Genomic DNA, 27,870 nt, shown 5'->3' on the forward strand with positions numbered 1-27,870 from the left:
GTTTGTACTTCTAAGGGATGCAACTATTCTGAAACCTCTTTTCATACAGATATATTTCACTGTTTATATTCAAATATTTATGGCACTTTATCAGATCTGCACATCAAAAAGAAAAACAGACCCCTCCTAGAAGGGCAATATCTTTTTCACGGAGTTCATTCAGTATGTGAACAGACACACACAAGCAAAACAAACCATGCCTTCAGGGAAATCTTTGGGCACTGGAAAAGCTCTTCTCAAGTTGTTGGACATGGCTTTTTTTTTTTTTTTTTTTAAAACAGTTGAGAAAAATTTAAACACCAAAACAAACAACAGTGTGGCAACACCTAAGCTAAAAAGAAAATCCCACCACATCATAAATATACATAATTTCCCTTGGCTAGATTATGACATCATCAGCACTTTATCATTTGTTTTTTAATGAAATGTATTCAAATTGATGCTAATAGAAATATTCTCCACCTGTTTCCTCTTTAAGGTCTTGGAAGAACTTCTGATTGAAGATGAAAGCAACACCACTAATTTCTTCTACTTTGGCTTCTGCAGTTGTATTTCTGTTTATAAAATTGGCAGTGATAGCTATAGCTAGCTTTCCACGAAACTCCTTTCTCCTAAAACCTGGTAAGCAAAGAAAATAAATAAAAACACTGAAAACTTCACATAATATGAAGGAGGGTCAGCTGAAGAATACTTGGTCTAATCCAGTATTTCATCGAACAATACAATCAGCACATTCCATCTTAAATTCCCTTGAATGCAAAGTCTTTCCCTCCCAGTCCCAGCTGCAAAAGTGGAATTGTACTGTACTGAAGATAAAGTCTCATTTTAAAAACAACCTACTGAAGTCTGAAGGGGAGGTAGGGGAAGAAGTTGAACATGAGAAGTTAAAGACAAGGGGTGAATGAAGATAAACTGGAAACAGTGCAGATAAATTCAATGGAGGGAAACATTTTTAACCTGCTGAATAACAAATGTGATTTATGTTAGACGGGCAGTAATCAGTTTATGAAAAAACATACAAAAATCATTAGTCAAAAGCAGCATCTGAGAACAGAAACCTCTATAACAGGGCTTAGCTGCACACACTAAAAACTAATGCAGTTTTTCAAAGATTTTAGGGGTTGAAAAATATTCAGTAACTTATTTCCAATATGAGCAGTTCAACAAGCAAAGTTACTTGCATTCTTACTTCATCATAGTTTCACAAAAACACCTGCTAAGCACCCATCTTGCAATTACACATTCAGTTTTTCTTTTTGTGTATTCCCTTTATACATAAGGAAATTGTGAAGTAGGACAGAGATTCTGTATTTCACTAATTCCAATTTCATTGGAATAAGTTAACATGAAAATACCAGCTTCTGTATGTAAATAATTTTCAGTGCATGAAATACTCCCTCAGATCCTGTTACAATAACTATCAGCTTCTCAGTTGAGTCTGCAGCTGAGGTAAGAATAATTTTATTTTGCTGACACTTGACTACTTAAATAATCCTTCATAGGGGATAGCCAGAAAAGAGTGTAGAGATTTTTGTAATAAAAGATATCATAAGGAGTTGATTCTTAGCATATTGCATTTGACAGACATAAGAAAAAAACCCAGGTCTATTACGAAGCTAAAAAAAAAAAAAAAAGAGAGAGAAATGGAGTATTTACTGAACTTAAATTAACATGGATATAATTAAAGTTACAAGGAAGGCATATAATTAGGTAACAAGCTTGTCCGTGTGATACAGCAGCAGCTTAAGTAGTGTCTCACTAACAAAGAGCTCAGACAGTCTACATTCTCAGCACAGACTCAAGACCATTAAGCGCGTCCCCCCCCCCCCCCCTTCAATAATTTATTATCTTTTCAAATTGTTTCCAAAGTAACTGTGTCTGAAGTTAAATCATCTTTACACAGGACTTACACTTCTGATGCCTTCATTAAATACCTGTCAGTCACTTTTTGGTCATTAACTCAAGCATATAGGCAAGCCTACAGCACAATAGCAAAGACAATGCAATTCCTGACATGCATCTTGTCAGTCCTCTTTAAGTTAAATAACCATGCGATTACCTAACACTGAAGGTAGCCCAATGGAATCACGCTATATTCTGGAGGCAAAGCAGATACAGACAGTGCTGAGAATCAGTCACAACATTTAAGTACCATTATTTTGAGCCACAACTTAACAAAAAAGTAGAACATAGCACATAAAAACTTGTTTTCTCAGACACCAGTGGATTTAAAGGCAGCATGTTCCTTTTTGTTCTCTGACTTCCAGGTTTTGCAATATATCCTAATGGAAAAAAACAACATGGCTGAAAGCAGACATTCACCTACCTTCTAATGTGTTTCTGCGGCCATCTGCACCAATAATAACATCAAATTCATACTCTGACAAAGGGTGATCCACGGGAAGAAACTCAGCCCTCCAACCTATCTCTAAAACCACAAAGAATCAAATAATAATATTTGTTCAGAAATACAGTAGGGTTTTCAGTCTGAAGAAAAAGTATCAGGATAAGTGGTCTATTCCTCATTCAAATGGATTTGCATTCTACCTCAGATCAATGCAGGGAAAAAACTGGATTAAACAATGTGTCAAGCTCATAAGCTGTCAACGTAAAAAGGATGCCTTTACTTGGATTGCCTGAAGCACAAAATTTCCTCTAAGGCCCATATCACAAGTACACATTCACAAAAACAGTCTCACAACTACTTTATTAAGGGAGCACATACATATATTAACAGGAAGAGATGGGTTTTAAAAGAAGAAAGATAGCCTCCTCACATCAATACTTTTAATTCTCTCTTCTAAATTGCAGTTTAACAGAAGTATAGTAATGAAGCTGAATTTCATATTTGCATTAAGTTAAAACTGTTTGACTAAAAGTGTTAGTACTGCCAACATTTAAGAGATATATAATAGGTTTCAAGTACTTTTAACAATTTATTTGTTCTAGTATTGGCACATGAACATTTACAGAGGAATAGCATAGTATTCTAATGAAGTAAAATTTAAAAATATTCTATTGCTACTTCTCCTTAAATACTAATATATATAGAGAGATTTTTTCTTTATTTCATAGGAAAAATCTTGCATAAGATAACTGATAAGACCATGAGCAAGTGGGAGCTGTATCAAATGTGAAAGCAAAATGAGGCCCAGAATGCTTCATCCGTTCTCTATATTTCTATTATCAATCAAAAATTGTTTTTGCAGGAAGATACCAAGAAAGCCATACCAGACTCCCTACAAAGCCTCAAATGCATGCCAGAAAACACAGTGCAAAGCCTCAGCTCTTAAAGCTGGATCATATTTTAAAAATTATCAGAACACTGTCACAACAATACTTATTATGCCTACAGTTGCAGACAGCAAACCTGGCTAAAAAAAAAGAAGGGCAAAAGATTCTAATTCCTTTAAGCAGAATTCAACTACCTTGACAGACTTCTCCTAAGACCTGACATGAAGTTACTCTGTAAAGAATCACATTATGATAAACCATACTTTGATTTTCCTGATCTTCAGGTGGTTCTAGGACTTTCACAAATTCTAGATTCACATGGATTTCAACTCCTAGCATAAGTGCAACTTTGAAGAGGATAAGTTGAAGTTGTCGAATACCTGTAAATAGCAAGAAGCAAAGATGTATTTAATGCATAAGCAAGTACAAATGGTGTCAGCATGCCATCCAGCTGATATTCATTGTTAACAAAAACATATAGTGCTATTATTTCCCATATTGTGGCAAATTCAAATGTAGCAATCACCCCAGGACATTGTTGTCTTATTTCTCATTTTCCAATCTCATAGGTTATAAAACTGATTTCCGTGATTTAAAAAAAATAAAAATTAAAGCTTGCCTTTTTTAACAATATTTAGAGTACTTATATACCCAATATGCTTAATCACCTGAAGAAAAAAAAAATATTACAGCACGAAATATTTCCCTGTGAAATACCACACTTACACCTCTCTTCTCATTAAGAGCTGCATCTACCTTTAGCATACTAGAATGAACATAAAGATTCTACATACAGCTGTAATAAAAACCTATTGTTTAAGAAGTCCAGACTAAACAAACTGCTCCATAAGACTGTCATTTGTCCAACTGCCATTTTGCTTAAGTGAAATCTTTTATTCTCTCTCCTTAACATGCGTACACATTTATGGCAGATAAGCTCTCTGTCAAACAGAGAAAGTCTCCATTAATCTGATCTCCACATCTCTTTTATCTGAACACAGTCCATATCCTTAGGTACTTACTGATGTGATCAATGGATCCTGCACAGAATTTCCCGTAAAACTTCTTTGCTCCTAGTCCCCGGAGGTCATGGATTGTAAACGGCCAGAGATGCAACACATTGTTTCTTGAAAAAGTGTCCCGCTTCTCCACAACAACAACTTTGGCTCCCAGGAAGGCAAGTTCTATGGCAGTCCGCAAGCCACATGGGCCACCTCCAATAATTAAACACTACCAGAGAAAAGAGGAAGTTTTACACAGGATTTGGTACTGATTTCTAAGTAATCTCTAACTTATTCTGTTGTTATGACTTCATATTTGGTCAGATTCAGCTATCAAGAACGTCTTCAAATTGACTGTATAAATCAATGAACAGAAATTTTGTTTGCATGGGGCATTTAGACAGTTTACAAAGGAGGATGAATTTCTTCATGCCGACGTAAGAACATCTGACAAAAAGGAGGAACTATGGAAAGCCAAACACCTCTTAGAATCTGCTTGAATATCTCTCAGATACATTCAGCATTTCAGAATTGTTTGCAGTAAATAGTATTACACCTACATAAAATGGAACAGAAATAAGCAGTCTTGATTAGGCTTTATTTATTTAGTAAGAGGGAATTGGCACACATTTGCTGGAGCTGCTAGTTAAGCTAGCAGTCTTACTGTATTTGTTAACCTCCTCCAAATGAGGAAATATCCTGAATAGAAGAGCCTGGTTCATCTGCTGCTGTAAGGCAGGGATACGTCAAGGGAAGTCAGTAGGCTTGTCCTGCTTCATCGGAGGTGGGGAATGTGGCAAGCCTTATTTCATTTCATGGAGTGGCCAACATCCTTACCATTAAGACAATCACATCTTAGAGGCTTTAATCTGAATGTGAGCATTCGTAGAAAAAAAAAAAAAAAATGCAACTATTAAAGAGAGTCCTCACCTAAATTTTAGCTGACAGCTGTGAGTTTTCACAGATTAACAAGCAAACCATTTCCAGAAAACTACTAATTAAAATCCAAATATAGCTGTTGTTTACATTTTCCTGCTTGATTACTAAAAACTGCCTAGAAACAGTCTTGGAAACTCAACAATACTCACATTCCCTCACTAAAGGGCAAGAAGAAAAAAAAAACAACTCCCCAAACCATGAAGACCTCACAAAACCTACACCATCAGTTCAAGCAATGGGCTTGGGATACAGAGGGAGAAGGTGGGCACGAGCTGAGGGGTGAGCTTTGGATCCAAGGCTGAGCTGTGCTGCAGAGCAAATCCAAAACCATTATCTCGCAATGCAGACATGTTCCTGTTTGTCCCACATACATAGCCAGACAGTGATTACACTTTCAAAGCAAGCATGGACTGTATTTGGAGGCTCATTGGATGTGAGTCTGGTTCTCATTACAGTTCTCTTTCATAAAATGGGGTCATTTATTTATTTTGGTTTGTTCACTTGTTCTCAGGTTTTAACATCTTAAAAATTATCTGGCATTCACTTTTGTCCTTGACTTTTGTCCAAGCAAATCACGTAAGTGAAAAAAAAAAATAAAAAAGACATTTTTAAAGTGAATAATCTAAAGAACTCACATTCTCACTGAAATATAAGGTCTTTTTTTGCAGTGATTTAAGCAAGTATTTTGTTAACTAGTTATTAAGTGAGTTAAATTAGGTTGGTGTACTTCCATGTCCATACCCGATTTATAATATAAGAATACTCCTCACTGCATGGTAAGTAGTAAGAAAACATCAACAGGTACAATTTCATAAAGGGGGAAAATATTGTGCAGAACATATCCTGACTTCAGAAGAGAATCGCTGAGAGAGTGCAGGTCAGCTCTTTTCTGTTCATCCTTGTGATTAACATGAGTATTCTGAGTTCCGACAAGCAAGCAACTGCCTTCACAGCTACACAGAACTTCTAGCAGTGCTTGCTTAGCAAGCAGTTACAAACATTTCACAAATCAAGACGACACATGGTTTGATAAGGACTTTTTTTCTTTCCCCTTTGCAGGGTGGGGAGACCGTTAAGTTTTTTGTTTGGTTGGGTTTTTTTTTTTTGCTAACAAACTGTATTATATATGTCAGCTGCATATATTTATTACAAATAAATGCAACTTTAAAAGAAATAGCCCCCCCAAAAAACAGTCTTTTGAGATTTAATCATAGTGGATCTTGTCAAATAATAAAACTCACACAGAAGACATTGTTAGTTCACCCTGGTATGCTAAAACTTAAGGAGGATTTTACCCTCTTCCTTTCTCCTATCAATACTGATGAATTATCTCAATAATTGCTTGGAGACCCTTTGAAAAATGGTTGTATATTTGCCATCCATCCATAGTTACCTTCAATAAACATATTCATCTCAAAACTATTTGTTCTTTGATTTATTAAGGATACTTCCTGCTGACGTAGAGCTTGCATTTGGCACTTCTTTCTTAAAACTTCTGGGATCAAAACCAGCATAAAACTCTTGCAATGGTAATGCCTACTGCACTTGTACTCCTACCTTTATTGCATAAGAAAAGGGACCATACCAGTCACCTGTCACAGCCCTTCCTTCCCAGCTCTCCACTTGCAAATTAAGTCATAGAGCAGAGAAACCTTCCTATAATCAGCCTAGGGGGAGCCTTGGGTAACTTTTTGTTTTCAGCAGCTGTTACCACAGACTTCTGGTTTATTGGGGGCTGCTTTTGAAATGACCTTGTTGCAATTTGCATTACAAATAAGCATGTGCCTATTTTATAAAACTTGACTAAAGTCTCTGAGTACATGAGTTTCTATGGCACTGTTAAAAAGCACTGTATTTATCTCTCAAATATAACCATCTGTTTCTGTAACTTGTCCCATACCATAACGAAAACTCTACTTACAGCAGTAACTTCACAGATTGTTTTCCAGGTTCCATTAAAAAGCCATCAGAAAGTTTCACATATGATATAAGCACACACAGTATTTGCTAAGTCTCAAGTTTGATTCTCCTCAAAGGAACTAAATCTGACAACTGGAGATGGTGCCTGATCTTCTGTTAGTATGTTTAGGAGTGACAGTACCTGAAAAACCTCTGACAAATGCTTCTACACTGCAAAAGGGCATGTAGTGATGACCTAAATGACAACGCAAGTTATCCCTCCAAAAGTGGGTGACTTATGTGCCTGACACAGTTTTTCAGTATGATCTCCTGCAAATAATACACAGATTAATCACTTTGGAAATGGAAGTGGAGGAAAAGGAAAGAGGAAGAAAGAGCAGGGACCTTTCACAAACCCTCCCATTTCTCACTACTAAATCCTCAGCCTGTGAATTCCTGCACCTATTGCCCATTCTGGAAAAACCACATGCAACTTAAGAGCTGAGAATTTGCAGAATGCCTCCATTGGTTTCCACACAGTAAAGTGAGCTAAAGAAATAACAGATTTTGAAAGAAAGGAAGGAGAGAGGAAGAATATTAACACTATGTTAAAAACAAACAATACAAAAAAAGCTTCAGAATGACCTATCCAGTCACAAAAATCTCACAGACTGCAATAAATGTAAAGGCAGGATCAAAACAAACAAACAAACAAAACAACAAAAAAGAAAAACATAAATATAATGTTTAGTATTGACACGCTCACACTTAAGGAATGCAGCAGTTGGTAGCAATATGTGAATGCTGAACACAGCCAAACAACAATTCTTTGCACGGTTACAGATAGAATCCACTGCAGCTCATGTATTAACATTCATACTGCCCAACTCTAAACCCATCTGTCCTCTCCCGTCTGCAGTACTCAACCACTAAATTAGATCCAGAAAACAGAATTGTTTCATGACAACACACCACCTCTCCCAAATAACTTCCTAATATGAGGACGAAAGTTACAGCAGGAATTCTGTGAGAACTTTCTCATTTCTACCCTTTCAGCTGCTCAGAACGGAGGAAATAAATTTTGGACAGGGCCTTAACTGCAACTGGATCGACACAGAGAGACCTTGTGTTCCATGGCACACCAGCCAGAAGCACCATTCCCACTCTTCAGTGGAAATCTACATGCATACCAGTGAAAACTAGTGAGAGATATCCACATAGATAATCTAACCTCCTCTAACTGGTACACAGTGTTCTCCCAAATCACTACTTGGGACCCACAGGGATGGCTCTTGCCACAGGCACGAAAGGAGGCCTTCACCACACATCTGGAAGCCACTGGCTGGTGCTACAGGTGCTCCTGGCAGCCGTGGGACCCTCTGCAGTGCCAGAAGTCCCACATCCAGAGGGCCTGCAGGCTGCACAGTGACAGGCTATGCTGTCTTCCCATGGCAAATCTGCTCCATCATTTGCACTGTGCTGCAGGTGCTATCAGCTCTGCAGACAGCGCATCCAGGACATTCCAGTGCCTCAGACTTATTGATGCAACACTGGAGGGGGCAGGAATGCATCAAGAATTAATTTCACTGACACCACAGGATTACATCCTACATGGATTTGAGCAAGTGTTTATTCATGATAGAGCTAAATGTGATGCAACATAAGATAGCCATGAAATTTAATGGAACAGCACATTTCCTGGATCAGCAATAACTTTCTCTGGAAAGGCTCCAAAGGAAAACAGCTGCAGAAGCATCTAAGGCAGACAGCTACCAGAAGTGCAGCAGGAAGCTCTCTCCACCACAGCGCTTTTCATTTCATCCCCTTCAATACATAGAAGAATGCTTTTGTCAGAAACAGGGCTGGTCAGTCAGACATTCCTGACTTACTGACTTAAAGTTCATCTCGCATTTGTAGCCTCAGATTTTAACACACAAGTTCAGTGGCAGTCACTAAATACTGACATGTAAACGTACCCTGAATTTACTGAATAGCCAATATATAATTTTTTTTTTGTTTGAAACATTATAATTCAAGTCACTTCAAAGTTTATATATGTTTCAGACAACATTAAAATTTTAAAAGCTAAACCTTTACTAAAAACAATCAGTAGGCTAAGTTCAAATAGGTATAATGTGCATAGGCACAGTGTGTTTTGTCACCCTAATGCATTGAGTCTGATCTTGCTGCAGTCCTTGTCCACCAAAGCATTTAAGTATACAGTTGCTGCAGCCCTTGTCCACCAAAGCATTTAAGTATACAGTTATGCCCTTAAATCCAACAACTCCATTTGGATGCTCACTGTTTCACTAAACCAAATCCACTCTGGTATGAACACTTGCATCTCCCTTTCTGCATACCAGCCTGAATATAAGCACCAGCAAAAGATGAAGGACATGCCGCTGCAAGGTGCTCAGGTACAAACCATGTGAGCTATGCAAGCGCAGCAGGTCCTTGGCAGTCACATGCCCTACAGTGCCCAACATGTTTGTACTCATTGCCTGTCGCCCAACTTGAAATACACTACCCCGCCTATAGAGCTGGGTTTAGTATAAAGCAACAGACCGGGACCCTGTCAGTAATAGTGATAACCACAGACAAAGATGGCGGTGATCTGGAGAGTGATCATTTGTCAATAGTACATATAAATATAAAATAGATAGTGCCAAGCTGAAATAAGAATTATTTTATAACAAAAACTATAACCAAAATTTCTGTGACTTACAGATCTATACTACATGCAATTATTTAAAAAAAAATATATATCATTCTTTCATCAAAATAAGTAGGGAAAAACCATATAAGAGCTAATTAAACTTACTACACAATAATGAATTTTAACCTTGCTAACATTATAAGGAGCTCATAAAATATATTATAATAGATGAATTTTAAAACAGCTTTTAAAAACTGTTTAACTGTTGACAAAACTACTACTTCAGTTAAATGTATTTTAACGACAGGTCCTAATTCTCCACAATGTTATGAAAGCACGTTATTTGAATGTGTTACAGACAGTTCCAAAAACTACCTTGAAATATGAAGACTAGATGGATCTTGCTGAGCAGACATTTTTGGACACCACATAAATACCACTGTTCAAAGGCAATTGGAACAGCAAGGCTTGTGCACCTCTAATTGCCACCAACCGTAGCAGCAAAACCCCAGCCCAGCACAGAAATGCTTTTGATCCCACCAGTATCTTATTTTATTCCCTATACCCTCAGCTGAGTGCCTCACAAATATGCAGCTTGGTCTATTCCTGCCAAAAGCATTTGTATCAGTAACTGGCAAAAACAGAGACACTGCTGTTGGTTGTTTTTTTTTTTTTTTTTTCTTTTCTCTTTTTTCCTCCTTAAAAAGATTGCAGTATGCATTTGAAGCTCCCTAATCCAGGTTGATTTTGGACAGAGCTCTTTTCCCCAGTACTGTGCCCTGCAGTTGCCGCCCTTGTAGCTGGACACAGTGCAATCCAGGGATAAGAGGACCTATCTTTATTGCACTCTTTTTTTTTTTTTTTTATGGACAAAATGCCAGAAGTGAAACATTAGTACATTTACTGCATTCATTTGGCTCATCTTTACTAGGATTTTTGGAAGATAAGCTTCTGCATGGAAAAAAACCACGTGTCTTCATTTTTCCTGGATGAATTCAGACATGCTTGCCGAGCCACCCTCTCTGTCTCCAGGATATACGTACTAATATTAGATTTGTTCATAAAAATCTTTTCATAGTTTGAAATTAAAACAGTGGTATGAAAGACATCTGAAACTTATAGTGTGCTAAGCAACAGAGTCTATATGCATTCAGTTTACTGGAATTTCAGGAGTTCCTTCACTGATGCATCAAGGCTGACAGGACTTTGTTTTGCGGAATTATTCTCGAGCTCTCTCGTGAGGCCATGGTCACACTTAAATAACTTGACTTCACTTCAGAGCTTTTATAACAATTTCTAAAAAATAAATTTAAAAAATGTAATTGGTAGACATTAAACAAAAAAGTATCTCTAGAGACTTTCACTTCCTCTCCAGGACTCTTACAGTTATTTGAAGAAAACCTGCATATCATCTGACAAGAAACCTCATTCTGCTTTCAATAAAAAGATTACCTACCAGAAGTCAGGCAAGTGTTTTAATCCAGAAACCTCCTCAAATAAAACAAAAGAAACCCCTAACTTCCTTGGAATCAAACAAATATGTGCTATTTTCTCACCTGTCTCTTACTGTAATCAAAACAGAGAAAAAAAAAACAGCAAGGAAAAAAGCGGTGTTGTCTTTCTTTTCTTTGTCCATTTGCTTCAGCTATCAAAATGAAAACAAGATAAACCTTGCAGAAAGAACACTGTCTATCTTGGACATACGGTTCACACCATTTATGCACACTGCCATTTTTATAAGTTTATGCCTGTAATGCTGAGATAATACTTTAAGGCTATCTTTAAAAACTTCAGAAAAAATAAAATTAAAATCCAGAAATAACTGGACAACACAGATAAGAAGTGGAGGCACCAACAACCTAGCCCTTGAGCACAGCAAAGAATAAACAGAGACCAAGCCTTGAGTCCCACAAGTCTTGCGAGTAGTGACATTACTGAGATTGTGACAGTAAGAACAAAATGAATCTGACACATGGTTTCAGAGTCAGGGGCTAAATGAACCATGCTGACCAGCCAGCAGAGGACTTGTCTGCAGACCCAGAGGAAGGGATTTCTCATGCCTAAAGGCATCCAAAGCATGCAGACAAGTTGGTCAACAACCATGTAGCTTTGCTACAGGAAGAAGTTGGCAATATGCTATTAAAAAGAAAAAAAGAAAAAAAAAAAACAATCACAGAAACAAACATGCTACAGCCTGGCATGTCCACAGATATGAAATGCCACACAAAACCTGAAATTTTGTAGCTGAACAACAACCTACGAAGTCAGCTAAGATTCCACTTCAAATCTGGCTTTAGAAAGAAAGTGGCAAGTGAAATTATTTCAAGGCTATTTCACAGCATATTTCAGAATATGTTTAGAACCCATTTTTATATCAGGCTAGTTGTTAACCAAAATCTAATCAAGGCTTAGCTCTTACAAGCCAGTACTGGGTAAATGAGCTCAAAAATGAACCATCAGGTTTAAGGCAGAATCAAAATTTGTATTTATTTACTTATTTTTAAAGGATTAGATAATCAAATCCAATCATTTCTATATTCCCTAAGTAGAATGGAGACAAGCATATAGCAGCTCTAGCTTAATACAAAATATAGAAGTGTCTAAGTGGCCAACAGTTTGGGGCTCCTGAGGTCTATTTTCTTCCAGGTCATGATGCAGTCTTTGAAGACCTTCATTCTCCAGTGCTAGCACTCATGGCCACAGAACCAGTAAAGTCAAATAATGTTTTAGCCAGTCATTTCACATGTCAATTTACCGTAGGCAGTTTTTTTTTTTTTTTAATTTACGGCTTTACTTACAAACTGAAAGCACTAGGAATTGCACAATCACCATCATGTAACACTACCACATCTGACTGTCAACAAGATAGACAGACTAGAACAAGTCTCACAATTAGAATAAGAAAATGTATCCTTACTGTAACAGCTTCTGCTAGCAGGGAAAGGTAACATCACTTCCACAGAAGAAATCTGGTGATAGCTCATCACTCTACAGTAGATTTTGGAATCCCCAGTCCTTATTTCCAAAATGTTTTTGGCTAAAAACAGGACCTGCTTAAGGAAGGAGACTTGAAATACAAATTACTGAAAAACTGAAAAAAGTGAAGAAAGGAAAAGGTATATGGTTTGAAAAGAGGTGTAGAGTTGAAGACACATTCCACACCTCACAAGGTGTAAGAAGTCTGTTTTGCACCATCAGTGCAACAGAATGGGCTCAACATTCTGAGCAGGCTGGTGTTTATTTACATAGACACATACTAATGACTGTTTTCAATCTGTGCAGGGTGAAGCTCAAGACCCAAGTACCTGTCTGACCTGACCAATACCAGTTGTGCTCGTTCCACCACTCCCAGTACTACTGGGCCACAGCCTGCTTGCAGCAGCCCCACAGCCCCGCTGGGCACAACAGCCCTCACTTGCCAGATGAGGCTTCATGCCATCTGCAGCTACTTCCTTCTTAGCTGAAAACTAGCAAATGAAAGAAAAAACAGACCTGAGGGGAATGTCTTTGTCTTCCACCAAGCATTTGTTGATCAGAATAAATTCTTGTAGATGATTTGGGTGTGGAACCCTTGGCAGGAAGCTCACTGCCAGCCCTCGCTGAGTTCTCTCATCTCAGTTATTATTTCCCCTGAAGCTGACATTTTATCTGCATTGTAAATTCAGCAAGGGCACACAAAAAACTGCACAAAAGGGAGTTGCTCTTCCACTGCTCCTTTTAAATTTGCTCCTGTACCTCATCCAGAGGTGCAGAGGAAGTGAGAAACATGACACAAGTAGTTAGCATGGTACAACTATGTTTACTTCTCAATTAGGATCTTCTCACACAGAAACAGGGCATGATCTTGGGAAACATAGGCTGCTCTTCAGGACTGAAATAGGAGCACCAAGTGTCCAAGGCTCTGAAAAATGCAAGCTCTGAAAAAACAGACCAGAATTCGATCAAGAAGTGAGAATGGGACTACTACAGAAAGAAGGTGAGGCCAGTAACACTTGTGTTGTGGCCCACATAATTAGGCAGCATTCCATTTGGGCCTCCTCTGACACAGAGAGGTGAAGGAACTGAAACCTCTCCTGCAGGCCATGTTCTCTGAGCAACAAGGATTTGTGCCCGCTTCTCTGCTCTGGGCATACTCTAGTTTATCTGCCTCTTACCCACACCACATGCACCACGTTGGACCAAGTATTTCAGCAGGGGTTTGATCTGCACCAGCTAGCTGGGAAGAAAGCCAGCCCAGCTCCAGCACACCACTGCCTCCCATAACCAGCTCTCCCTGTCAGCACTGCCCAATGGGATCAGCTGTGGTCTATTACTGTAAACTGCAAATCATTCTCTGCAGTTTATTCCCAACTTGCTAGGGACATTACATTCCTTCTCTAGTATGGCCTGACTGTATAGCAGTTTTTAAAAAAATTATTCTATTTTTTGAAATCTTGAAAGGCAACATTAGAATTTTAAAGAACTAGTGCTCATTCCAACTTAGTTACATCTGCACCTCATTCTATCCAGTACCTACATTTGTATTAAGACTAGAATCAGCCTTCAACAGGACTCATTAAATGGCCATTGCTGCATTTCCTCTGTCTGGCAGCAAACCGTTGCCAACACCAGTGTAAAACTCTGGTTCTCAGCACAGACATGGGAACCTCAAAAAGGACCTGAACTGTAGGAGACAGGAAATTGCTTTATTGTCTGAAATCTGGTTTTCAGCAGCCAAGCATTTAATCACCTCTTGGTAGCAGAAGTTATGCATTTCCTCACTTATCGGTACACAAACATTACCGGGGCAAAGCTGGACCTGTCGCTAACAACAAACCCGTAGCAGCTACATCTGGCACTGCAGGGCCTCTCTGGAGCCAGGAGGAAGGCCTGACTCACACGATGCAGCAGCAGCACCCCTCGCCCCACGCACACAGCCCAGCTGGGCTGACGGGCACATGGCCCCGCTGTTTCACACTGTGAAATTCAAAAGCACTGCAGGGTCACAGCGGCAGGAACACATCTCACCACAACCTTTTCTTTCATTCAGACTTAATTAAGCCACTTGTAGTGACAATACTAATATTGTGTGCGAAAGTAACTGGGTACCACTCCCAGCGGGAATCCTTACAGACTAACTAGGAAATCGGGTCAGGGTGGGACAGTTCCCTTCTGTTGATTCCTTGCGAAGTCATTAAGCGAGAGAGAGAAACAGCACAGCGCTGCTGAAGTACAGATGTAAAGCTACTAGTATCTTGCAAGCCAAATATCTCAGAATTCCCAAATGCCTGAAAAAAAAAAAAAAAATCTTATTCAGGCTGCCTGATTATGTTACTTTGGCCAGGGTTCACTGTTCTTCATGACTGATAAAGCTGAAAAATTGTGTGTTTGTGGAAGTAGGATAATAAAGTGATTCCGTTACCCAATCACATACCAAACATTTGCCTCTGCTGATGCAATTTGGCCTGATCTAACAGTTTAAAGCACTGCTCAAAGAGTCCGATGCTTTGTTTTGTTTTCAAAGAACACTGTCTGCTGTGTGTCCTGTCATCACCCAAGCTTTTCCCCATCCGGTCTTTAAAAAATCTTTACAGAAACAAATGAATAAATAGATAGTATTCAACAGCTGTGGTTTCACTGCATGGTCTTAGGTGATTTTCCTCTTTTCCCTGCATCTCAAACCAATCTTCCTCGCCTCTCCTTTACATTAAATCCTGTATCATCATCTCCTTTCAAGTAACACTGTAAAAGTTGCTTGTTATAATTTTTAAAAAATAAATTTACAGTGGAGATTCAGCACAATCCTTTAGGTGCCCTTCCCTAAAAGACTAAAAGCAAAGAAGCACAAAAAAAAAAAAAAAAGCAGCAGCTTATTTTTCAAGTATATCAAAGACCTCATTGCCACTTCAATTCAATAGAGTGCATGGCACCTAATATCCCTGACTGTTTAGTAGTCCTGGATTCTGCTATCTAAGAACTACACATTTATACCCTAATAAGGGTTTTATAAGGCAAAAATCAAAATAGTAACTGCTAGAATAATTTAAGGATGAGGCAGAGGGTGAGAAGATTGTAGCTGAATGTTATTTCATGGTAATTCACAAACTTCCATTCACTAAACTTCCTATAAATATGGTATTCTAGTTTTAATTTTATGACTTTCACAAGAATGCATTTTTATTAGAATAAGGAAATCAGCAATGCTACCTAATAGATCTAAACTTGGTGTGTTCATTATGAACCCTAATTATAACATTTGGAGATCTTCCCATTTTGATTATTATTCTGGAGAGACTACTATGTCCCTCAAAGGGCATCCAGCCATCTGGATCTCTGTTCTTCACAGAATAAATGGGTTAAAGTTTTCATTTTAAAAAGAATATTCTTGAGTTAGGGCACAACTGACACTCCCTTCTTTCATCTTGCAGTTCAACTGTGCCCTTCAGAGAAAAATGTTCATCATTAGAATGCAATCAATCAGAATGCTTCAATACACAAACTCATTGGTACATACAGCACAGGAAAAATCTGGCTGAAAATGTGTTACCTCTGAAGGACCAACAAATGTCACTGCTTCAGAAGGAAATTTAGCCCCATCATCACTAGCAGGTTTTTACAAGCAGGATGATTTGATTAACTAAGAGAGAAGTATTTGTTTAGAACTTCATAGGAACGTGTAGAGGGGGAGAGACATCCACAAGCCAGCCTGACTCTTTTGCTACAAGGGGCAAGGCTACAGTGGGATGTTTGTAAACAACTGAGCACTGACAGAAAGACAATTTCTACCTAATAACAAGGAGAGAGGCCTGGAATTCACTCCTCATCCTGCTGGTTAGCCTGTGGCTACATAACGTGGCAGCAGCCAGCATGCCTCAGACGTATCTTTTGCTTTCTCAACACTGTGGGAAGGAAAACAGCAGATGAAGTAGGTTTTATTAATCCCCAAAGCATTCATTTGACAGCCTTTGGAAATGAGAACAATATGAAACAAAATGGATGGGGTTTGGCAATCTTGTTTTATCATTCGTGGGTTCACCAGCATGGTTAGTACAGGCAGACAAATTTCAGAGCCAGCACTGAGTCAGTCACAAAGCTTCTAGCCTCCATCCCCATTTCAGACCCCAAGTTCCTCCTTGGATGACTCACACCCCAGCCCCCAACTCCACTCCACTCCCACATCCCCTTAAGCCACACAATCTCCTCTGTGACACCACTTCTCCAAATTAGCACCCCAACAGAGGGACCCACAGAGTCTCCCTGTACAGCTCAGCTGCCAATGCCACTTAGTCTGGGTAGGACTGACAGCACATTGCACTACTGAGAAGAGCCACTGTGGCTTTACACAAGCCCTGGAAATGTAGCCATAAATAATTTTTTTGAGTCATTTTCTTGCAGTAACGTTCCCAACAGGAGTTTTTGGAAAGGAAGTTCATCTGTTATAAAACAAGATTTGAAAGATCACATCCAGGAACAAGGAAAGCTAGAGAAGACAGCAGAGACTGAGTTCTAAATTGTTCCATCTGCTTAGCAGGAATCTGTGTGATACCTATACATGTATATGCACACATACCTATAAATGTCCATACGTATACATTTAGATACACACAACATTTAAAAGTTCCTAGCCCAGTTTCATTTTCTCATTTTATGCCAGTACTGCCTAATTAGGCCTTAAAACCAGAACTCAAACTGTTTAGTACACTAACCATGAACACCACAACAATCAAAAACTGGATTCACCCAGAGACAAATGCTAGAGTCTACCAAGACAACTAATAATTACACATTAGCTCCTTAAAGAAGCCTACTTAGTTCTCCTCAAGTACCAATGTGTTTTGAAAAAACATCATCTGCATGCTTTAGAGAATCAACACCTCCCTTCAGAGCAAGTCTGGGATGTCTTCACTCAAAGAGATTTCTGCTCTCCTCAAGCACAGATCTGCAGTCGTGGGAGAGCCAGAATTTCAGCATGAACCAGGTCCTGCCCTCTGATACATATGCATACATCTCAAACATCAGCGGGAGCCTGCTTATAAAGCAGATGTTTGTTTCTGTATCACTCACACAGGTAAATTGACAGCAAATCTTGAAGTGAAGAACCTAATCCATACAGAGAAATTAAGAATAAATGATTAGAACACACATGTGAGTTTTAAAAACACTGTTGAATACACTCTGCAAACAGCTGGATGAATTCTTGCTTCTTATTATATTATGCTTCCCACATTCAAAAATTTAGAGAGACATTCAAGCTGCTAGCATGGCGAACATTGTATGTTAAACCTTTAGCCTTCTCTGATTGTCCAGCTGTTTCACTTCACAAAGAAATTATCATTACAGATTCTGTGCAGATTCCTCCAAACTGACAAGATGAAAATGAGCAACAAGTGAATTAATTTGTGCTCTTTTTCTAGAAGTATCTGAAAAAGCACAGAATGATTTTTGCCAAATGCCAGAAAGTATCAGCTCCAGGACCAGCAGTTCAGAACAGTTTAATTCCCAATTTATAAGTTTGTCATAGAAGGAAGATGTTTGATACAAATTTAGCATGCATACAGACTAACTTATAGAATCAAAAAAGTTTCTGCCACAACTTTCTGCATGCCTTTCTGCAGTGTTTTATTTTTATTTTTTATTTTTTTCCCTACGAAGAAAGTCCACAAATAACTCTACTCTGAAATAGCAGTGGGTTTGAATGTCTCGAAAATGGTTTAACTGTTATTATTCATCCAGCTTAAAATCATATCATTGCAGAAACTCTAAAAGCTTTTTTTGGCAGCATTCTTCAAGAACAGTTAAGACAATGAGTTACTGTTATTTAGTTGGAATGGAACATTCTGCATGTAGGAAATTTGTGTATACTGTTACTCCAATGAAAGTGACTTAAGTGTGGCTGAAGATTATACAAGCAAAAAAAAAAAAAAAAAGCAACCCAACAAACAACAAGGACTGCATTCAGCTCTTAAGTACTGTGCACAAATTGACCAGTTACTGAGTGAGGCAGCAGGTTCTTTTGTTTTTTACTTAAAAAACAACTGACCCTCCCAAGCTCACAGCAGACACACACATACATAGCATGAGGAATAGTTTAGACCCTGATTACATTTTATCTCTTTCAAAGATTGGGAAGATTGTTAGAAGCCAGACAGAAAAATCGTATCTGAGAACTACAACCTGCTGAATCAGCTATAGAACTCATGGTCACAAACTTTAAGTCATTTTTTATTTTTAAACAATGACTGTTGGCTTGGCTCTGTTTACAGAACTGTAACAGCAAAGAGCTTATTTTGTGATGCTGCTTTAACAACTAGAATTTTTATTCCAACCAATCCACTTCCAGTCCCCAGTCAACTCTACAGAGTTGAGCACTAGGCTCTGCTTAGTTTCACCTGCACAACTCCTGTTTGCCTGCTCCTTTATGGAAAATGAGAACTGTATAACATGGAAGAAAAACAAGAACTTGAAATCTCCTGCTGCACAAAAGGAAAATCCTGGTATGTATACTGTAGCCTGGGTATGCCAGCATCTCTGATAATTGTTTATCTGTAAGTGGAGTTATCAAGAGTACACCACAGCAACAATCAGGGAGTTTGCTTGCAACGTGTCTCCTCTCATTCATATTGCATAGATAGGCTTTCATAGCAGACTGTGATTCACATTTGAGGAATGTTTGCTAGATATCCCCAAAGAGCCCACAGTCTGTGGTCACTGCTCTTATTTGCAGTAATTTGAAGATTCATGTCTCTCTCGTTAAATCAGTGATGACACATTGAAGTGCAGGTCCAGGCACGGTTTGGATTCATAATGAACATCTAAGTATTACACAGAATATCTGTATGTGTCCTGTTCATACAGAGGCATTCTACATTCATTTGCAATTTGATCATATGTGCAGCTTATGTCCATTAATTTCAGCAAATATTTACACCATGCCACTACAAATAAATCTTTACCCTCAGAGTAGAAACACCATACTTTCAAACACTGCAAGAGGTGCTGATTAGCCACTTGCTTGGCAACCTTAAAATGAAGACTGCATTAAGCTTTTCATGTTCTAAGTGATTTCCTTGACTCTTCACTATGTATAGAAATTAATGACTCGGCTGAAGGACTCTGCAGAAGCAGGCCTTGGCTTTGTAACGTCACACTTGATTGAGCAGGGCTTCACTTCATACTTCACATGAGTCTTAAAACTGTTTTGTGTTGTAAATGCTTCCTCAAACTAACCGTGGAAATTTGGACTTAGGACTGTATGCGCAAGTAAGGTGTATGTAGAACATCTCCCATAACTTGTTAAACATCACACACATTGTCATTCCTTCCCTTTCCTGTCCGTTTTTATCACATAGATGCACAATGACATATTCAAAGCCTTTTCAAAAGATCAAAAAGAGAGGGAGGAAGCAAAGGTCACAAAGGGAAAAGACGGGAAAAAGGAAAGAAGAAAAACAGAGGCACCAGGAAAGCAGTGCAAAAAGCTGTAATGACATAATTCCTTTTCTAAAGAAACTGGTCCTAAGGATACTTATTACCTTACAAAAAGTTAATAATAATTGGGAGCTTATTAGAAATGAAATTTATAAAAACAGAGGCCTCTAAATGTATTGAAGGCAATATGATATCCTTCTCCCTAATGTTTTTGGAAGACTCAGTTCTACAATGCACAAGAGAGACCATCAGCACTGCCTGTCTAGCACTTCCATAAAATACTTTATCAATAGTTCAAACTAAAATGCCCTCCACAGTTCAGTGCCTAGGTACACCCCAAGGTGCTATTCCTTTCTGTTTTACAATAGTACAGTCAAGCAGCTTCTTAAAACCAGACCTTCATTGGCAAAGTTTAGCTATCATTAGGCAGTAAATATCTGAACTTCTCTGACACAAAGCTATTAAAAATGACCAATCACAGAAGAGATGGAATAAGATGGCATGAACCTTCAGTTTTAACATGACTTATATCAGTGGTTCTATTAAAACACAGCATTTGAACAATGCACTGAAGATAATTTCCTGTCCCTTTCACAATCAAGTAGACCACTTTCTTTAGTAAGTGCTGTGTAGCAGTTATCTATATATACTGTTTGGAGAGAAAAAAAAAAAAGCATTTAAATGCATATATTTGATTTCTTAAATAGTGCATTATTTTCTTTTGGCTTCTGTTTAGCAAATAGAACCAGTGCCAGATGACAAAGACCAATCCCTAAGTCTCCAAGCAGCACTTCAGGAGGCTCCTGCTGAGTATGTAATAACTGACATATTGCAAAACTCTGTTTAATTAAGCAAGTAGTTCTTAAAAGCCTGAGATTAATAAATCTGTCTTATGGGCTTATATCTTATGACTGATCAACATTACTATCAACAGAAAACTTTCCTGCTGTGGGTGAGACAGACTATAAAAGAGAGTGTTTTTAGAATTGCTCTTATGTGCTATGTTTCCAGAACAAAAATATCTGAAAATTTGTCTAAATCATGCGATGCTACACACAGTTTCAAGTATATGAAAGGGAACGTTCATGGATACACATGTTGCATGGGATGGCAGAAACCTTGCTTCTGCTGATAAACCAGTTTAAGAGATTCTAAACTGTGAAATTTAAAAATTACCTTTCCCACTTACCTTAGTGTTCATACAACATTTTCCACGTTTGTACTCTTTGTGACTTGCTCTTTTATCAAGCTTGTTCCACAAAGCTTTGGCCTTCCACGTGGTTACTCTTGACTTCAGTTTACTGTAAAAGTTCTTACAGTCCAAAGGATCTAATTCAAGTTGGCGTGTGAGAATATTAAAGGCCTGAATGGTACCTTTGCATGTTGTTGCTTGGACAAAGTTTTCAAATATCTGGCCAGCTTGACTGTATTTTTCATCATCGTTTTCCCCCATGTTCTGTCAGAAGCACTGAAAAGAATCAAGCTGGAGCTCTTGTGCTAAGGTGCAGGTAATCAACGCTAGCAAGTAATTCCAAGCATGTTACTCCTAGAAAAGACAAACACAAGTTATGTTAAAGCACGCTCTGCCTGGGAAAACTAAACCCATAAACTGCATATTCAATATGAATATAATAACACAGCAAATGACTGTTGAACAACCAGCCAAATACAAAAATCAATCAGCTTCATACACAGCCCAACAATTAGCATTCTGTAACGAATTCTAGATAACAGATTAAGAAAAAGAATACTGAGGTGCTTTTCCTAATCAAAATTTAAGTCACAACAAGTACATCTTTAGTAATGTTTTGGTCTTAAGAATCCTTAAAAACCTGCGGCCAAAAGTCAATGTTAGGGAATTTCCTCCTGTTGCACAAGCTAGGAGCAAGAGTGCAGCTTAGCCAATAAATTTAGAATTGGCCCAATCAATTGCCACAAGCAAATGTACACAACAAACTAAGCAGAAACATTATCAGAAGTTACACCAGAACAGAAGAAATGGAACACAAGTAGCTTCAGACAACTCCCCTTTTACAATTCTTGCCAAATGAAAAAGAGTTTGGTACTCCAGCAAATGGAAAGGAATTTTATGTCCACATAGTAAATGCTGAAGTTACGTGATTTGAGTCATATCTTGTCATGTGCTAATGATATAAAGTTAATGATATATACATTTGGCCCACTAGGCTCCACTGGCTTTTCCTAGTAGTATGATCACTGTCAAATTGTGCCTGATATTCCAGACAAATACTCTTACAATTTGTAAGAGCAAAGCTATTCTAAATAAACATAAATTTGCAAGAACTAAAATACGTTCCTTGTGGCACTCCCTTATCCTTTTTTAACCTTGCTCTCTATCTCTAATGTGGAGTGTTTTAGATTCAGCCAAGATCCAAAGAAAATACTCAAGTAGCTTTCGTATTAGGGAAATTATTATAGGTTATGTTTAAAATTGCCCTCAGAACAGGGTCTACCTGAACTCAAGGCCAGAGATGCAAGTCCTATCTTCTTTTTTCTTGCTATTAAGGAATTATCTACCAGTCCAAGCAATCAACAACTAAATCGATGCTTGCCTAACCTCTCACATAATCAGTTATTTTGCTTGGAACATCACCTGCTGACTGATAGCTTCAGAGTAAATTGTTATAAGGGCCTTTGAAGTTACACTTTTTAATTTAACACTATTCACAAACTATTCATTCTCTGCTCACATTTCCTTCAAAGAAGAAAAAGGGAAACACAACTAGTGTATTTAAGTAACTAAGAGACCTACTATGCCTATCTTAGATACAGAAAAATATTATGCAACATATTAAGCTGATCCCATGGGGAGATATAAGGAAGCATTTGGAACACTCACATTCCCTAGCTATGCTCAAAATAAATAACCTTTGTGTGCACATCATCAGTCTGCTGTTGGTTTGTGGGTAAAATAAATTGGCAATGTTGAGAGTTTGTACATTTTCTTAGACCAAATGTCATGATGAAATACAAGTGCCAAGAATAAGTCAGGAAATTTTTGTTTTCCCTTCTGAATACTTCATTTATAGTATGTTCTGTGCCCTTTTCTGAAGAGCTTCATGAAGTAAAATCACAAACATTTTATATGCCTCTACTTCCAGAATGTCTAAAAAAAAAAAAAAAAAAAAAAAAAGAAAACTGAGTGCTGTGAACTCCCACTGACTCAAGAGGAGTTGACATCCAGAATCTTTCCAGGCTCAAGGATTTGATGATTAATGAGCAAAATCCCCCAACAACTGCATGCCAGCAGGATGGATTTTGGCCATTTTGGCTGCCCCAGCACAGGTGGGAGAGGAAGGCCCGGTACAACTCTTGCCAGCCCTCGCTTTGCAGAAGTAGTGCTATGGATCAGCCCAAAACCAGCTAATAGAACCAAAACCAGCTAATAGAACCAAAAGTTCTATTGGGAAAGGGAAAAGATAGGGGACTGCCACACAGAGAGGCTGATCCAGGAAAAAAAAAAAAAAAAAAAAAAAAAAAAAAAAAAAAGTACATCTGGGCTTAAGCACAAGTGCTGTTATGAGAGGAAGGCAACATAGGACAACCAAAGAGAGTAATAGCACAGTGTTAGACACTACAGTTCAGCTTAAACAGCTTGACATACAGCCCCCCAGTGTCTGACACCAATTTAAACCAAAAAGAGAAATGCTTATGCAACTGGCAGAATGATTTTTAACATTAAGCCAAAGTATGCTTTTTTTCTAGGTGAAGGGGGAAGTGTCACTGAAACACAGTACTGTGGACAGTTCAGCTAGAACTGTGGCAGCCAGATTAGGTTTTCTTCATGGCTTTAAACTCACATTGCTATTGCCTCAATGCTACATGACTTTGACCTAGGAACTATGGAACAGTTACTTCCTCTCCACTGTTTTCACTAGCTCACCACAAGATTGTTATCTTGTTCCTGTAACACAAGCACCTGTAGAAGTTAACCCCAGCAGAATTGATAAGAGTCCAATCACAAACTTTTTAATTTTTCTACTCAGAGGAGACTTTTTATAAGCCTCAGCTGTTTCCATCCAGTGACAGAAGGGGATGGAAGGGAAAATTCCAAAAAAATAGTACAGCTATATCTGAACCCACCCACAAGGAAAAGCACTAAGTGCCAGGGCTGATAATGGTGAGGAAAATAGAAGAGTTGACAGGAGCCACTGCAGACAAAGTGAAAGACAGGAAAATGTTTCTAGCTTGATGCAAGCTTGTGCTGCACATGCATGCACACACGCAAATGTGCAGCAGGCCTGGGCTTCCCCTGCCTTTTCACTGGGGAAGGGAGACGTTCCCCAGCTTTAACACTTTCCTCTTCCAACACTGCAAAACCATGATTGAAGCTTTTCCTGATTGGCATGAGATCATCTCCTCGCAATCTTCCAAAATGCTCCCATCACATCCCAGTAGAGCTGTGGTGAGGCATCACAGCAGACATTCGCTCATCAGCAGAGCATTTCTCCTTTCTGTGTCAGAGGTCATGCTCTCCAAAAAAGCCAGTTTCGTGGTTGGGAAGGCCAGATGACAAAGGAGATTCTGCTTACTGGTTTTTGGCTTGCTGGAAACACCACTTTTTTTTTTTTTGTTTGTTTTGGCATGCAGACTGTGTTGATAGATCACAGAGAAGAAAATGGTCCTAAAAGGGGATGCAGCCTATGGAAAACTACATGCTTTCTTCTGAGGAACCAGCAATATTTCACTGCAGTATCATATACAACTCACTAGAAACAATGCTCTGAAGTCCAGAAGTCTAAATTGAACGAGTAATTCTTAACAATATTAGACTTCCTGTTTTGTATTTGTCTCAAAAACTTGAGAAGCAATACATAAACTGTTTACCTATATTGAAAACAAAAAACAACCAAAAAAAACCATGTTTGGGGAAAAAACCTTAAGTTCTTAGAGTACTATAACTTACTCTTTTTCCTCCTTCATTGTGTAGGTCAGGCAGGGGATAAAGCAGACTTGAGAATTTTTTCAGGGTGAGTACTGATGTTGAAACCATAAGCTATGCTTTTCATAGTCACTACTACACTTCTGGGAACACACACCAAAAAAAAGTTCACATTACTAAAGTATTTCAGCCCAGTATAAAACTGGACCACAGAAAAGAATTAGAGAGCAGGAAACAGTTTGGAGACAGTTCTCTTACATCAGAACTGAAGCACCCATGAGTATTGGCCACTCTGGGTCAGATTTGTAGTTAACAACAGATCTCATGTACAATGTATTAAGTGCATGTGAAAATTTGGCTGTCCACGTGGCTTCCCATGGTATTCACAGGAGGAGGGCTCCCAGCCTTAAGCTGCAGACACTGGAAAGAACAAGGGTTGCATTTTGATAACTTGGCCCCTCTCTGCCTCCAGTCAAGGAGGAAACAAGAACGTCAGATGAGAAAATTTGAGAACTGCTGTTCATCCCTCGTAGCTACCCAAGGAGAAAGTGAAGGTCCTACCACAACTTAAAGGAAGGCATTGGAAAAAGGACAGAAAAAGTAGAAATTAAAGCAATGGTACATACACAAACATATACATAGAAAACAAATGCTAGCAGTCTCGGTTGGCATTCCTGCAGATGATTTTGAGAATAGCAAACCAAACTCCTCCACTATCAGGATAATTTCACTAATTATCGCTAGGTAAATCAATGTACAGAGCCAGATCACGTCTGCACAGGAAGTCCTTCAGCATAATACAGCAAACAATGAAGTTGACATACATGAGTCATTAAATGAAAATGACTAACTTTTGACAGTAATAACTGCAGAGTGCATGTCAGCAGCATTCTGAGGCAACAGGCTCCAAAGTTTTTGGAGCTTAGTTGTCCAACTGGAGAGGGAGAAAACCACTAATTTTAATTCAAACTTGCAGCATTTTTAAGTCCTTCCTTAGTATCTTAGTGCTGTTTCTAATGCTTGAGAACAAGTTCCTCAGAGAGACTGGAAAGGAATTGAATTCCTAGCATTTCAATACCACTAATCCTGATTACATTTTCAATACAGTCTAATTTACCAGGAGTAAATTCTGTTATTAAGACTTTAGTTCAGCATGCAGGATACAATACATTTATTGTTTGCCTAAGGTTAAAAACATCAACAGAAACAAATGACTGGATTTTGCAGCATCTATAAAAACCATTCACTTTGGCACTTCATTAACAGCAGTAAAAATTACAGTATTTCTGCTGTCTCTTCCCTGCTATAAAAGTCTAAAAAAAAAAAAGTCTAAACTCATTACAATAACTGACATTTGCATGTGAAACTGGACACTTCTGGGCTTTTCAGCTTAGTTTCTGCTCACATCACGCACTTCGTTTGCATGGTGGCCATTTTAAATACAAATATTTATATCTGGGGGAAACATAGATTTCTGGTAGTTTGGTTTCTTTGCATGTTTTCCTCGAACTGACATAATATGATTCTGGAAACAGCTGAAGCTCTCTCTTGCTTTGCTAGAGAGTTAAAAAAAAAAAAATAATAGTTAAAAAACACAAAAGTAGATCTGCCTAAAATACTTGCTTTTTATTGGTGACAAATAGAAAACATTTCTTAAGATGCACAACCCTAACAGAAACATCAATGAACAGAAATTACTCCTGAAAAAAAGCCTCACCAACAGCTTCTCCCTTATAAACAGCTAGATTCTTATTCTGTTTTTTTTTTCCTTTTTTTTTTTTTTTTTTTTTTTTAATATAAAGAGCTGTCTTCCACATAACTCCTGCAAAATAACTTCTCAGGCCAAGTATGGAATTCAAAACAGTTCCTACTGAGACATTCTGTGCCTATGAACTTAAAAGGTTACTGTACATGCTATCAGCTTGTTTTGCCGAAGTCATACGAGACATCTCACGCAGCCTTCCAAACAAGTGCAGCTGTGCTGATTTAACCTGCTACATCTGCCCAGAATAAAATATAGCTGAAAGCATGCATACAAGCACACTAGCTTTGCAGTTAATATTTTAGATACATAAGGAAGGAAACAAAATCCTACAGATAGATAATTTTATTTTATCTGTCACATAGATAAAGTCTCATTCCATGCAATTTAAAGATGAAAACTTAAAAATAATCCTCTTTATTTCTATATGTTGCTGGTCTGCAGTTTCTGGTTTTACAGGAGGCATACACTAAGACACTGACAGTAAAGTGAGATGAGTCCCTAGAGCCAGCAGCTTGCAAGTCTGAATTCATGCAAACATAGCACTGGCATGGACAAAGCCCAGGATGCTGCCCAATGGGCCACATGCATCGTGCAATGGTTGGAGGCTCAGAAACCTGCACCCGCTACAGTGGGGTTCAGATAAGGCAGAACCGTTCCTCTGCCTGTACAAGAACGCAAGAAGTCCTGCCCAGTGATTATCACTAAAACCTTTCAGGACTCATTCTGCAAAGCTTATGCACAGTGTTTCAAATGAACAACAACGCACATGTTTTCAAGCATCTGTAAGCAGCACACAGTCAAACTTCTGATCAGAAACACTGACATAATTCTGAGAAATAAGTTTTAAAAAACAAGTGGCATCATAACACCTATGCCATCATAAACTGTAACTTTTGATTCCAGTGGTTAGCCCAATTATTATTCTGTGATGTTAGCACAACAAAGGTAATCATTTATTTTACACTGATTGTGACTTGTGTATACAAATGCTTCTTATTACCTTTGCTCTAAGGATTTACTTCATGTTTTACTCAAAATATAGAGCAAAAATATACAGGTTTTTATT

The 27,870-nt window shown here is 38.3% G+C and overlaps 1 protein-coding gene across 1 annotated transcript in view; it reads right to left on the reverse strand.

Annotated features, from left to right (window-relative positions):
• MICAL2 (microtubule associated monooxygenase, calponin and LIM domain containing 2) overlaps window positions 1–27,870 on the reverse strand; it is a 122,383-nt gene that overhangs the window by 78,222 nt on the left and 16,291 nt on the right. Inside the window, exons 2-6 of the mRNA XM_085224101.1 lie at window positions 21,326–21,682; window positions 4,257–4,464; window positions 3,498–3,614; window positions 2,327–2,428; window positions 463–618 (exon numbers count right to left, since the gene is read on the reverse strand). Of these exons, the coding sequence (XP_085080227.1) occupies window positions 463–618; window positions 2,327–2,428; window positions 3,498–3,614; window positions 4,257–4,464; window positions 21,326–21,589 (847 nt within the window). The 5' untranslated portion in view covers window positions 21,590–21,682. The remainder of the gene's footprint in view (window positions 1–462; window positions 619–2,326; window positions 2,429–3,497; window positions 3,615–4,256; window positions 4,465–21,325; window positions 21,683–27,870) is intronic.

Source organism: Meleagris gallopavo, chromosome 5, assembly GCF_905368555.1.
Source record: "Meleagris gallopavo chromosome 5, MGAL_WU_HG_1.1, whole genome shotgun sequence".
NCBI classification, from domain to species: domain Eukaryota; kingdom Metazoa; phylum Chordata; class Aves; order Galliformes; family Phasianidae; genus Meleagris; species Meleagris gallopavo.